At 38.9% G+C, this 13,899-nt stretch overlaps 1 protein-coding gene across 1 annotated transcript in view; it reads right to left on the minus strand.

The window, feature by feature from the left end:
- CNTN4 (contactin 4) overlaps positions 1 to 13,899 on the minus strand; it is a 537,580-nt gene that overhangs the window by 289,574 nt on the left and 234,107 nt on the right. Inside the window, exon 4 of the mRNA XM_036739098.1 lies at positions 3,792 to 3,887. Coding sequence (XP_036594993.1) covers positions 3,792 to 3,887 — 96 coding nt within the window. The remainder of the gene's footprint in view (positions 1 to 3,791; positions 3,888 to 13,899) is intronic.

Below are 13,899 nucleotides of genomic sequence, written 5' to 3' on the forward strand. Positions count from 1 at the left end.
TGCACAGGCTATATAAACATCATCTCATTTGATCCTCACAATCATCCTGTGAGACAGAACTATACTGGTAATTCTATCTGCCAAACCTGAATAATAATAGCATAACATATTTTTAAGCATTTCTGTACACTATCAGTATGCATTTACTCATTTTAAGCTAGACCTGTGACTTCATTGGTATGGGGAGTCCAGTCGAGGAAATTGCCTTTATTGGTACAGATTAGAGCTTGCCCTGTAATATAATTTTAAAGAGTTTTCTGGGGTACTAAGACTTAAGTGACTTGCTTAGGGTCACACATTTAGTATATGTCAGATGCTGGATTCACCCCAGTCTTGACTCTGAGGCCAATTCATCCTGCATTATGCCATGTTGCATCTTTTTGTGAATTTTCAAATTATTATGCACCAAAATCTAAAGCAGACTTTCTAAGCGCAACTGTCCCATCACTACTGCCCATCTCCCAGATACTAATCTCCCCTCTCAACATCCTTGTAGCTGACCCTATTTTACTTTCTTCCACAGACTATTCTCCACCAGAAGACTTCAGATCTCTTCCTTGACTGAACAAGGGGCATGGGATACTCTCCTCAAATGGATGTGACAATCTAATGAACAAGACTCATTTAATTTATGTACGAGAGGACAATTGAAATAAAAACTTCTTGGAAGTCCCATGGCTCACCTGTTTCTTTTCAGCTTTGGTATAGTTGGAGACCATCAAGTACTGGAGCTATATAACTAGCTGGTTAAAAGCCAGTGAGGTAAATCCCTGCTCTCACCCAACTCTCTAAAATCTCTTTGGATTTCTCCTACGAAGAAGCACCAAAGACAAAGTAAGCGTAGTTTAGAAACTTTCCAGGGGCCAAGCCAAAATTAGATAGTGAAATCCATTTAACAACATAGAATGTGAATCAAGATACACAGAGTAAGAGCCAGCAAAATGAGGAGCCAAACAGTGATGGTGAGATTACTAGAACTACCTGCCGACTGAAACTCATTTCAAAATAGATTAATTGCTGTTCATTTTTCTGTTACCCGAACTGGCCTGACACATGACACTGCCGTCAAAATGGGACACACAGCATTGCTTACAATGGATTTCATGCCATTTCTCAGTACCATGCTGATAGAATAAAAGGCTGACTCATTTCCTTCCACTGCTTGATCTCTTATGATTGCAACAGGGATGCCATATGCTTGGACTAAAATGCTCAGTGAGCCCAATAATTCAGTGAGCCTGCCAGTCTCAAGGCAGGGAGATGCACATACCAGAAACCCATGACAGAATTCCTATTGTACCTTTCATGTTGGTGGATTTCAGGTTCCTAGGGATGAGGTGGGGCTACATGGGACAATTTCATTAAAATGTTCAGTTTTGTTTAAAAAAATCCTGCCTTATATCTAGGAGATGACCTCTTTCATTTTTTTTGACCTTTATTTTCTCAGTCTGCAAAATTTCCTTCCTTTTCTTGCCCATGTAGCTAGCGCTGATGCTGTTTCTAATGATGCTCATGAGGCGAATATTTGTTTCCTTGTCTTTCACTATCATAACTGTCAGGAATGTCAGCGCAGCTCAAGCAACAGGCTTTTAGAGTAACTGAGCAGCTTCCAGGAAAGAAATATACATTTTAGAAGACTTTGGTATAGCTTTTTCATGTGTTCCTCTCTGGGAGAGGGAAGAAAATTTTGGGTTCCTCACTATTCATATGGCCATGATTTTTTCATGCTTTTCCTCACCTAAATACAGCATTACACCTATAGTGTTTTTTCTTAAGATATTTTCATTATTCATCTCATTTCTGGAGTTACTGTCATGCCCACTACTGATTTCATCGAGGAAGAGCAATTAGCAGATTCATGAATTATCCCTCCATTTACACTAGCATCCCAGAATTAAATGTTAATCTAGTTTTGATAAAAGGTGTTTTCATATTTAAGCATTGACTAAATTGGAGGAAATGAATGCAAGATTTCCACAATTCAAAACTATTGAGACAAAGACTTTATTCCTTCTCTAAGAAATAGGAACATAGGCAGAGTCTTTCAGGCCAAACACTCAGTGGCATTTTAAAAATTGTCATTGAAAGCACAAAAGGAAACTAAATCACTAATTTGATAACTTCTTCCCTTCTTGAGACTTCAGCTGAGACAGAGAAAAGTTGTGATATTTGAAAATAGGACAAAAGACAAAGACATATTAGCAAGTAATTGAAGTGAATTGGATGCCAGTGGGTCCCAGGATTGACAGGAAACCTTACTAGGCCATTGAGGTAGAGAGGAACATAAACGACCTGGAGCCAGATTCATCATTAATGGGTACAATCCTAGCCTTTGGCACCTAATAGCTTTATAGCCATGCAAACCCACCAAGCCTCAATTTTGTCAGCTCTATAGCGGGAACAATGATATCCATGGCATCTACCTTGTAAGATGCAAAGGAGATGATATATGGAAAGTGATTTTAAAGAACTACATACATTAAGCTATCATTATCAGTGAGATGGATCATGATGGAAAGAATGTTGGAGTTAGAGTCAGAGAACCTGGGTTTGAATCCTGGCTCTGCTATTTATTACCTGTGAAACCCCAGGCAAGTCACTGAATTTCTCTGAGCCTCAGGGGTTAGACTAGAGAGCATTTAAGGGCCCTTCAAACTCTAAGATGATGATTTTATGATCACCAAACATCGATGCTATTATCATCTAGTACCTTTGTCCTCCATTCCCCAGAGCTGAATTTTGACCTGAATGATCAATTTTCCATTTTTCTAGAAGAGCAAAGGTGCTCTTTTTGGCATCATAGAGACCTTTGGAAGTGTGGTAAAATGTATGGACCCTGATTCAGAATAATGTCTATAAATGCATACAACAAAATACAAGGAATTAGAAAGGAAATCCATAATAAAAACCTCCGCACAAGTGGAATCTTTTATTGACCATTATTCAGTACTTGAAGGAGGAGCCATGGCACAGTGGAAAGAATAGTGAATTTAGAGTTGGGTTAAAATACATGAATTCCCACTTAGTACACATGTGACTGGATGAATCACTTCTTTTCTTTTGGTAGCATGACATCATAAACTGGGCATGTGCTTGGAGTTAGAAAGCCTCAGGTTCAAATCATATACCTAATAGTTACTACCTGTGTGACCTGGGGCAAATTACTTAAACGCTTTGTGACTCAGTTTCCTCATCTGTAAAATGAAGGGGTTGAATTCAATGACTTCCAAGGCCCCAGATCTATGATCATGCTTTACACATTTATCTTAAATTTATTCAGTTGAATATTGAGTTTTAATAATATCTATTGAGTTTCCTTATATCTATCTTTAATCCAGCCCATCTTTAGCCATTGATTATGGTCTTCCTAAAGATTTCCTAGCTGCTGTGGTCACTAGATATCCTTGCTTTCATCTTTAACAAAATCAGATTCTCATGATAAAAGAAAGTGGTGCCTTCCTTCCAACACCATGTTAAGTCAATAATAAATATTGGCAGCATTAGCTATTTCACTTCATCCAGAAAGATTTCTTTGAGAGAGGTTTACTCAGGTGTCATTTTCCCTCATGCCAGGTAGATATTAAGGGGGATGGAACATTTTCACAATCTGACATTTTCACATCCTGATTACAATGGGCACCCAAAATAATTTCTCTTCTGCCCTGAGGGATCATGGAAATCTTTACAAATTGCACTCCCCCCCTGAGCTGGTGCCAATCGAGGGAAGAACATTTGACAAGACGAAGAGTAGGTTACTGATGGGCAAAAATGGACTTCGCTATATTGCTTACCTCCAGAATGAGGCGGGGGGCCACACAGTAGCACCATTCCTTGACCTTGGCGGACAGACACAGTACTTCTTGTTCGTGTTTTGAAGTTTTCCAGATCTGTTGGAAGAGAGGGGAGAAAGGGAAAGACAATTATAATTGTAAACCCCCAAATTGCAGCTTGCAGGGGATGGGTTTTCTGATTCAGAGAGGGACATTTAATGGAAAGAAGTATCTGCCATGAACAATGACGTGAAAACTCACTATTTTTTCTTTTTCAATGTTCTTGCTTTCTAGCCATTATCTCAAAATCACGGAATCAACGAGCTTTAGAGCAGGGAAGGAATAATTTAACAACCCTTTTATAGGAGCATCTAGGTAGAGCAGCAGATAGAACACTGGGCCTGAAATCAGGATGACTTATCTTTATGAGTACAAATTCAGCCTCAGACACTTACTGGCTGTGTGACTTTGGACAAGTCCCTTAATCTTGTTTGGCTCAGTTTCCTCATCTAAAAAAAAAGATGAGTTGTACGAGGTAATGGCAACTCACTCCAGTATCTCTGCCAAGAAAGCCCCCAGCCCCCAAAAGGTATCATGAAGAGTCAGACATGACTGAAACAACTAAACAAAAACACAACAAAAAGGCGGAACAATGGATAGAGTACCAGGTCTGGAGTAAGAAACCTGAAAGGTTTGCAAATAACTTTATATACATTATGTTATCACATTCGGCCCTCACAACAACATTGTCAAGTAGATGCTGTTATTACCCCCATTTTACACATGAGGAAACTGTGGCCCACAGCAGTTAATCAACTTGCCCAAGGTCATAGACCCAGTGTCTGAGGAATGATATGAACTCAGGTTCCCAAGTCAGAGTCCACTATTTCACCCACACCACCACCTAACTTCCTATAACCCTATATCATCTTTTATAATACTTTAAACACTTTTCAAAGCCCTCTCACAGCAGTCTATGAGTTCTTTGATGGCATGGTTGTTATAAAGAAGACCCCAGACTCAATTTCAGAGTTAGCGTCTTAAGCCTTGTTTATCTTATTAGAGAGGCCGAAGGACTTTTCCCTTTGGTTCTCGGAAGAAGCAGACACATCTCCTTAGTAAAGAAGAGTACAGAAGTGAGAGTAAGCTTTATAGGATTAGTAACTGTAACTCCTCCCTTCTGGATCAGGATTGGTCCTGACCCTTCTGGGTTACAATCTTCCTTATATGCCCATCTCATATAACTCCTTGATATATTCCCTCACCCTTGTCATATATCCCATGTTCACTTAGTGAGGTCCTGATCCTATGTGAGGTGGGAGAGTAATATGCACGAGGCTCATTAAGCATGCTGTTACTGACCGGGAGTTAACCCTGGCCAATTTGAGGCAGTTTGCCTAGAGTCCCTGAGTTTGTGGTTTCTGAGTCCCTTCCATTCACTGCTGATTTGTCAGGACACTTATCTTATTTTAACAGTTCCTGTTTGTCACAAGACTGTGGTTCTAAGGTTCCAACTGTGTAGAAACTTAACTATTTCATATATCTTACATGGTCCACATCTTGTAATTACACAGTTGTAACTCAGTAATACAGCAAAGTGTCTTCTGTAAATAGGAGATGATCGCAAAATATCTTGATCTAGCTGTTTGGTACCCTAAAGTCCCCATATATCTGAATTTTCACCCGTATTTTTAGCATTCAGGAGACAAAGACCCAGGTCTTCACTCAGAATTCCTCTTAGAAATATATTCCATTGAAAAACAACCAAAAAAGGAATAGCAAGGAAAGGTATAATTGGTTGAATGTCTTGAAACTCACTGACTGATTTCTCCGAGTGTTACAGCACATGTTCCATGAATATTATCAAAGCTAATTTAGATTCATTCAGAGAATTGAAGGCATAATGATTTATGACAAGTTTTTAAAATGCTATAGTACTCATAGGGTGTTATTTTTATGTATTTTTTTTTACCTCAAATGTCTCTTCGATCAATCAGCCCTTAATTCTGCTAATAAGGGGGTGCACAGCTGAAGGCATCCAGAGTTATGCCTAGGAGTGAGGCAGCCCAGACAAGCATTTCATTCCATTATCAAACAGCAAACATTTATTGGCTATCTGCTAGCCCTATATGAGATGCTGTAGGGTATTCGGTAATGAATAAGACTTAGCCCCTGCTCTCTGAGGGGGTTGCAATCTATACAGGGTAGGGGAGAGGGTAAGAAGTACACACATGAAAAGATTCCCCTGGAAAACAGTAAATGTAAGAGCTGAATGAGTGGCCGTAGGAACTTAGGGTAGGGGAAAAGATCATTTCCAAGGGGAATTTCAGGCAGGGGCTCTGAAAAGGCAAGAGGAGATCCTGAAGGCTGGTCCTTCCCTTTTTTTTTAAATTTAAATCAGCCTTTTTGGATAGAAGGGAAGTCAGTCAAGAAACATCACAGTAGTAATCCAGACATTTGATAAAAATAGCATTTGCTTGTATTTATCAGGTGCCATCAGAGAGATTCTGAGCCTCTAACAAGGAGATATGTAACCCTGTGCCAAATTCTAACCTTATTCATGTCCATTTAGAGACAGAGTTACAAACAGCAGCAAGCTCTCCAGCTAATGGCTGCTGAAGCTAATCAAGGGGCAGTGTTCAGGAATGTTCAGTGTGGAAAGCACTGTTGGGCCTAAATTGGTCTTTTCAGCCATAACCGCCCACACAGATGGTAATTACAAAGAGTTAGATCTTTTTCGAATAGAAAGAAAAATGCAAATGTCTGTGTAGTACTTTTTGTCCAGGCTGGATTAAGTTTAAAAAAATGGAATTTACAGCTTATATCCAAATCCTTGCTGCCATGTGTTGCCAAGCAATCTCTCGTTCCTTCCTTCCCCCCAAAATTAAACTAGGCAAGCAATAGGCCATATCAAGGATTTTTTTTCTTTCAGCAATAAACTGAGTCTGTCTTCATAAAAGCAATGCAAGTTTAGTTTATTTGATCTTGGAACTGGCCAATTCCTTGTTAAAATCATTAAAGCAGTCATTTGGCATTTAAAAAAGTCATCAGACCTGTGATTTCTTCAGTAGAAGGAGCTCAGGGTGAGGAATTCTCCTTTAAGTGCCTGATACATAGTTGGTACTTAAATAAATGCTTGTTGTTGAATTTACCAAAGCAGCTGTTTATCTTTGAGGCAATTTAGGATTTTAGAGAATTGTTCAAAGCATTTATAGGTTAAAGACTTCTCCAAGGGCACATGGGCAGTAGGTGCCAGAATCAAGAGTCTTCTTGACTCTAAGGTCAGCTTTGTCCCCTGGGTCACTGTATAAAAAAAAATTAGTTTGATTGGATTTTCCAGTTTTCCAATTTTCAGATTGAACGTGTGTATGGTGGGATGAAGATTTGTGTTGGAGTCATGTAAAATCCTTACCCCGCTCCCCCAACTATTCACTGTGGATATGAAGACAAAAAGAATGTAGGGAGCCAGAATGAAAAGAACAATGTGAAAACAGCCAAAAGACAAGCCTATTGAAAAATGGGACTGTTGTGTTGTTTAAAGGAAAACTAGAAGGAAGAGCAGTGGACAGAACAGTAGGCTAGGAGTCAGGAAGACCTTAGTTCAAATCCTTAGTCATACACTTACTAGCTGTGTGACTCTGGGCAAGTCACTTAACCCATTTGCCTCAGTTTCCTCATCTGTAAAATGAGCTAAAGAAGGAAGTGGTAAAACCACTCCACTATGTTTGTCAAGAAAACCCCAAATGGCATCACAAAGAGTCAGATACAACTGAACTGACAGAACAACAACAAGAAAATTGAATTCATATTTTATGGTCCCTTAGTCGTTTTGCTAATCTTTACTCAGGCTAAGGCTAAACGCAGCTTCATCAACCTTACCCTCTGGTTTGTTGACATGTTTTCCATGGAAGGACTTGGTATTCAGCCTTGCATTTGGCTCTCTGTCTTTTGAACAATTGGCATTTTGAAATGAGACAGATATACTTCTCATTCAGAGAAAGTTAATTCAGCATTAACTAGATACAAGGCAATGTGCCAGGAACTAAAGGTGATATAAAAGATGGATGAACCATGTCCCTGCCCTCAAGGAGTTCACTACCTAGCAGTGACACAAAGAAATGTATGCAAATAATTATGTTACAAGTTGCAATGTGATGTACTTATAAGGAAGATACCAAGTGCTCTGAGAGTGATGGTGATGTTATCCTTGGAGGGTGTTTATACAAGTTTTGTTAGCAATTATGTTCCAAAGAATGTACCATTTCATGGCCACTGTATTTGTGTATTATATGATTTGTGGTGATAAAAGCTGTTCTTTTATTTTATTTTCCTACTGAATACGTTATCAGTTTTTTAAAGCATGATTAGATAATATTCTATACTATTTAGAGACTAAAGCTTATCAAGAAAGATTAGAGAAACATAACATACATTCAAGCGATTTATTTATGAAATTCCTAGAGGAGTAAATGCAGACAAAGGTCTTAAAGCTGCAGGCTGAGATAAATAATAATAATAATAATAATAATAATAATAATAATAATAAACCTTTAATATATGGAAAGAATTGGAATGCAGGCCTCCAGAATAAATCATAGGAAGATGAGAGAGAAAGAGAAAAAAAAAGAAAATCCATGTCATATATTTTCTGCCCAGAAAGTTACTGAATGATTAGAACTGGGGAACAGAGAGTTTATAAGGTAAATTCCCTGCTTTTTCTTATCCTCTTACAATAAACACTTGGATACAGACTTAGGAAGAAGCAAATAATGCTTGAGAAGTAACAAAGGAAAGCCAGAAAGAGTGAGGAACTCTTTTAGGTCATCACCAAAGGACAGTTAGGAAGACTAACAGGAGGAAGGAAGCCAAGGTCAATGAAAAGGCATGAGGTAAGGAAAAGGGGAGTTTGAAAAGGAGAGACTGGCCTTCAGAGAACCCAGTTTGTTATTTCCAAAAAATTCAGGAGAAAAGTGGCTGCTATAGGAGTCAGTTGGTCTCCACTGGAAGAGGAAATTTTCTTCTTCCGAGGCTAGTTAGAGATCACACGATTGTGAGCATGTTCTCGTTAAGACTTTTCATCTCCAACTTAAACAGCCAAAATTCCTACAACCAGTCATCATATGGCATCACCTTGGCACTCTTGACCGTCTTGGACATCCTTTTCCTCAACTATTGCAGTCTATCAATTTCTTTCCTAAAATGTAGCAACAAGGACTGGCCACAGAACAAAGACTCATTTGACCAAGCTCATTATGAACCTTCCTGGGCAACATTTTTCAGTGAACAAAGCCTAGTATCACATTAATTTTTTTGACTGCCATATTGAATTACTTACACATATTGGATTTGTGATTAATTCACAGACATCTTTCAGATGAACTGCTTCCCTTCCTTCATGCCCCCACTCTATCTTATGCTTGGAATCAAAAAGTAAACATCACAAATATAGGACTGTTACATATGTTAACCTTCATCTACGTTAAATTTAATGTTATTAGATTGATCTTTCAGCTTGATCCTTCTTTATATACATTAGCTATGCTCAGCTGCTATTTGACGAGAAGCTAGTAATTACTGATTAAAGGCAGTTGAGTGGATATCACACTACTTTGTGCTTCTATATTGCCACATGAATAGAATTTATTAGTACATGATGCTGCTTGATACCTTCCACTATCCTTTCGCTAGTCTGTTATTTTTGAATTATGGTACACTTTTCATAGTCTTATAAACTAAGATCTGGAAAGGATCTTAGTGAGTGAGTTCAACCCCCTGATTTTATAGATGAAGGAACTAAGACCCAGAAGGACTATTATTTGCCAAAAGTCAAACAGGCAGTTACTAGCACAGCTGGGATCTGAACCCAGGACTCCAAATCCCATGCCTTGGACTCCAAATTCCATGCCCTTCCTACTATACCTACCCTGTTTTTTCTCTGTTTTAGAGCCATATTTTCCAGATGTGAATTCCATTCCACTGATTCATAGTATTATCTATTGTCAAAGTTCCCTGCTTAGCTTAGAATCTCCAATTAATTTCTTGTGACACATACTTTAAGCATTTGGATATAGACACCTGAGGACATGGGTTTGTCTCTGGTTTCCACTTGTTCTATTTCCCATAAAGTACTGGATATTTTTTGCTGTCTTCTTGTTTTTTATCTTGTACCTATTCTCTATAATAACTACCTATGGCAGAAATGTTGGGTCAGTTTTTTGACCTACACACCTCTTCTCATTTCAAGTCCTTTTGTTTAGATTTTCAAGGTTGACCTACTTTGGGTATACTCTGCTCTTAGACAGGAGCCCATAATTTCTATATTTTAAGTCACAATCCAGCAATACAAATACCATTCTTAGAAATCTTCTTCTTAGCTATTTGTTCTTATACTCAATCTGCTTTTCCTTTTGGAAAAGCCTGCCTTCAATTTGCAGTGGTGATAAAAACATTACCTGTACCTCAAAAATTTTCAGTTTCTTATCCAGCATTTTATCATCCCTAAGCAATGCTAAATTTCATTGTGCAAAATAATTTGTCTCCATATGACTCACTTGCAATGAGCCATTGGCTTTGGCCAGCCTTGGAATGTTCTTTGCCATGTCATGTATATATGTCCTGAGGTAGCAGACATTAGCAAGAGCTAATGTCAGCTCAACAAACAGCTACCTCAGAAGAATTCAACAGCCACCACCCACTGCTTGCTACTCTTTCAGTCCTCTGATCCATAGGAATTAATCAATCATCAAGACCTATTATGTGACAGGCACTATGCTAAGTGCTGGTGTCACAAAGACAAAATGAAATGATGCCTACTCTCAAGAAGCCACTGTCAGACACTTCCTAGATGACCTCTCTCCTGATGGCACTGTTCCTTGGAATGGAAGCTGCTGCTATCTCATAAGAAGGTTTAGCTTCTTCCTCTATAGGAAAAGCTTTGTGTGCATTTCATAATTCATAGATTTCCACTATCAGAGGCCATCTAATTCATCTTATTCATTTTATAGATAAGCAAGCTGAGGCACAGAGAGGATATTTCTTGGTTCACTCCTTAATTCCCTTCTGGGCTTCCTTCTTCCACCATGACCCAGCAATCTTCTTAACCTGGAAGATGACTTTGCCCCCTGGGGTCCATAGGCTTTACCAGGCTGCATAAACATCACACACACACACACACACCTGTCATTTTCTCTTTCAAGAGATTGTAAACTACATTGATCACATATAGTAATTGCTTATCCATGCCAAAAAGACAAGTATCCTCTCATTGATGTAGACTATTGCTTTATTCAACTGGCCCTAAATTCTTGATCTAGGAGAGTTCCTCAGCCCTCATTTTCTCCTCATTCTTCTTGGTACCTCTGGTTATCTCCTGTGGTGAATTTTTTACTCCATCTTCTTCCAATGATTAATTCTTGGAGGCCTTTTTCCATCTTCTTGCTTCCTTATTACATGTTGCCATCGGGAGCAATGGCCTCCCACTATTTTCAAATTCAAGCCAGACTTATAAAGAATACTCTTCCCTCTTTTTATCTGGATGTAACACTCAATCAACTATATTCAGCTGGTTATTAGATGCTTCTTGCCAATCAGCAGCTGAACATTGCTGATGTCTATAAAGGAGGATCAAGCTGAATTTCAATCACTTCATATCGCTTTTTTCTCTGTACACTCTAGATGATGTTTCTAGAAATTTCCTTCCATCCTTCCACTACTCTATCCTAGACTCAAAGCTAAGTGGACCTTAGACATGATAAAAATCAAATATCTTAATTTTACAGGTGAGAAAATTGAGTCAAAGAGAGCTGAAGTGCCTTGTTCAGAGGTTGTAAATCACAGATCATAGATTTTTGAGCTAGAAAAGAAGAGTATAGAATTATGTAATTCATTTTACAGAAGAAAACACAAAAGACTAAAATAGTTAAATGAGTCACCAAAAATCATACAGGTTTATATGGCAGAGCTGGGATTTGAACACAGGTTTTCTGACTTTGGATTCATTAGACTTCTTTGGAATATAGTGCTCTTCTTCTCTCCATAATGATGATGTAATTCTTTAGAGGGAGGGAATGGACAACAAAGGGGAAGGAGGAGAGGGAGAGAGAAAAAGAGAAAGAAAAAAGGAAAGGGAGGTAGAAGACTACGGGATTGGGAGGATGAAGGAAGAAAGGGAAGAAAGAAGCAATGGGAAGTGGGAGAAAGGGGAGAGGTAAGGAAAGGGGAGGGGGCATCAAAAAGAGAGAGAGGGTGGGAGGGGAATGGAAATATAAGAAGGGAAGAGGAGAAAGGAATGAATGAAAGGGAGATACGAGAGGGGAAAGGACAGAGAGGGAAGAGAAAGAGAGAGGAGGAAAAGAAAGCAAGGAGGAAGGGAAGTCAAAGTGGAAGTACGGGAAGAAGGGAGGAAGGAAAAGAGGAGTGTATTAGGAAAGAAGTGAGGAGAAAGAGAGGGACAAAGGAGGAAGTAGATGAAGGAGGAGGGAGAGATTTTTAAAATATGTAGTTCAGAACTGAGAGATAATGAGAGGGACCATATTGACCAGGGACCTCTTCTTCCTGTGATCAAAGTCACCTCTCTTAGAACTCTCCTTTGTCCTTCAAAGGCAGGCCATAGGGATAAGTATAGGGGCTAGACCTGTTTATAAACACACACACGCGTGCACCTATGTATATGAATATAGATGTATAAGTTTTATATAAATACATATGCACATATGCATATGCACACACAATTTTTTTGGGGGGAAGATATTAGGTATCAGTATTAGGAGACTCCTACCAATACATGTAGCTACCTTCTTTCCAAGAGATTCTCTTAGAAGATTTCCCTTTAGCACTGAGAGGTTTTAACTTGTCAAAGGTCTCATGACCAGCCTATGCCAGAGGTGAGCCTTTTACCAAAGTCTCCCTTCCTTCCAGACCAGCATTCTACGGATGATACCATGTGTCCTCTAATTATTAGGCTACACTATGTTTAAATGGATTCTTCTAAGTTCACTATTGTATATTTTATTAGACTTTATTCTCAGCCTCTTTCATTCTAGCAGCTCAGTCAGAAAAAAGAAATCAAAATCTACAAGAAGTGGTAAGGCCAAGACCTCCTCCTTGATGTTTAAACCCTTCAGGTGAAGAGAGCAAGCCATGCATTATTGAAGGCATTGAATGAGAATGATGAGGGCCACTAGGTTTCCTTTACCAAAGAAAACAAGAAAAAAAGGAAATCACTGAGGGAAAAGTTAACGATTCTAACTTCTACCAAAAGACAACAATAACATCAGATGGGCATAGTCCATCTAATTTTGCAAGCCTACTCCCTGCATATGTCTTTGCCCAAAAAGACTAGACCACAAGCAGTTTTCCTTCTGCTTTAATTGTGCTCAGAGGCAGGGATGTAAGCATTCAGATGAATCAAATTCTCTTCCACTTTAGGGTAGGACAGTGGAAACTGTCTTAAAGATAGTTTGACCCTGGAATGATTACTGAATCTCTTTCCCTGAAGACCTTTCCAGAGAGAATGTCAGCTTAAGGAATGTAAGCAGCCTGGATTTACAGATAGGCAACTAACAAATGAGCCATGCATATAAATGACAGCCAGTCCCAACTCCTGATGCTGCCTGAGTTCCCCCTGACATCTTGCAGCTGCTGTTGCTCCTGCTGTTTCCATGGGTGCTGCTGAAGGAAGTAGGGAGGGGAGAAACCCTGGAGTGCCTATATAGAAGTGGAGAAAGAGAAGAAGCTGTGGAAAGCAAAAACTAGAGGATCTAACCTCAGGGATTTTCTCTCTGCTCCTAACATTTTCCTTTATATTGCCTGAATTGAAGACCCAACTTAAATTTCACCTCAGACATTTTCAAGCTGAGTGACCCTGAAGATGTCACTAAAACTTTCTCAGACTCAATTTCCTTATCTATAAAACAAAGAGGTTGAACTCAATGGCCTTGAAGGTCCTTCCATTTCTTGATCTATGGTATGACTTATTTGCCCAAAATTTCCAACAAACAAATCTTTTAGGTTAACAAATAGGTTAACAAATATAACAAAAATAACAAATATTAAATGAAAATTGAAATACTTTTGGAAGGCTAAGGGTGATAATAATAATTCACAAATTAGTGTGAATGAATCCAAGCCC

The sequence above is a fragment of the Trichosurus vulpecula genome, chromosome 9, assembly GCF_011100635.1.
Source record: "Trichosurus vulpecula isolate mTriVul1 chromosome 9, mTriVul1.pri, whole genome shotgun sequence".
Taxonomy (NCBI): domain Eukaryota; kingdom Metazoa; phylum Chordata; class Mammalia; order Diprotodontia; family Phalangeridae; genus Trichosurus; species Trichosurus vulpecula.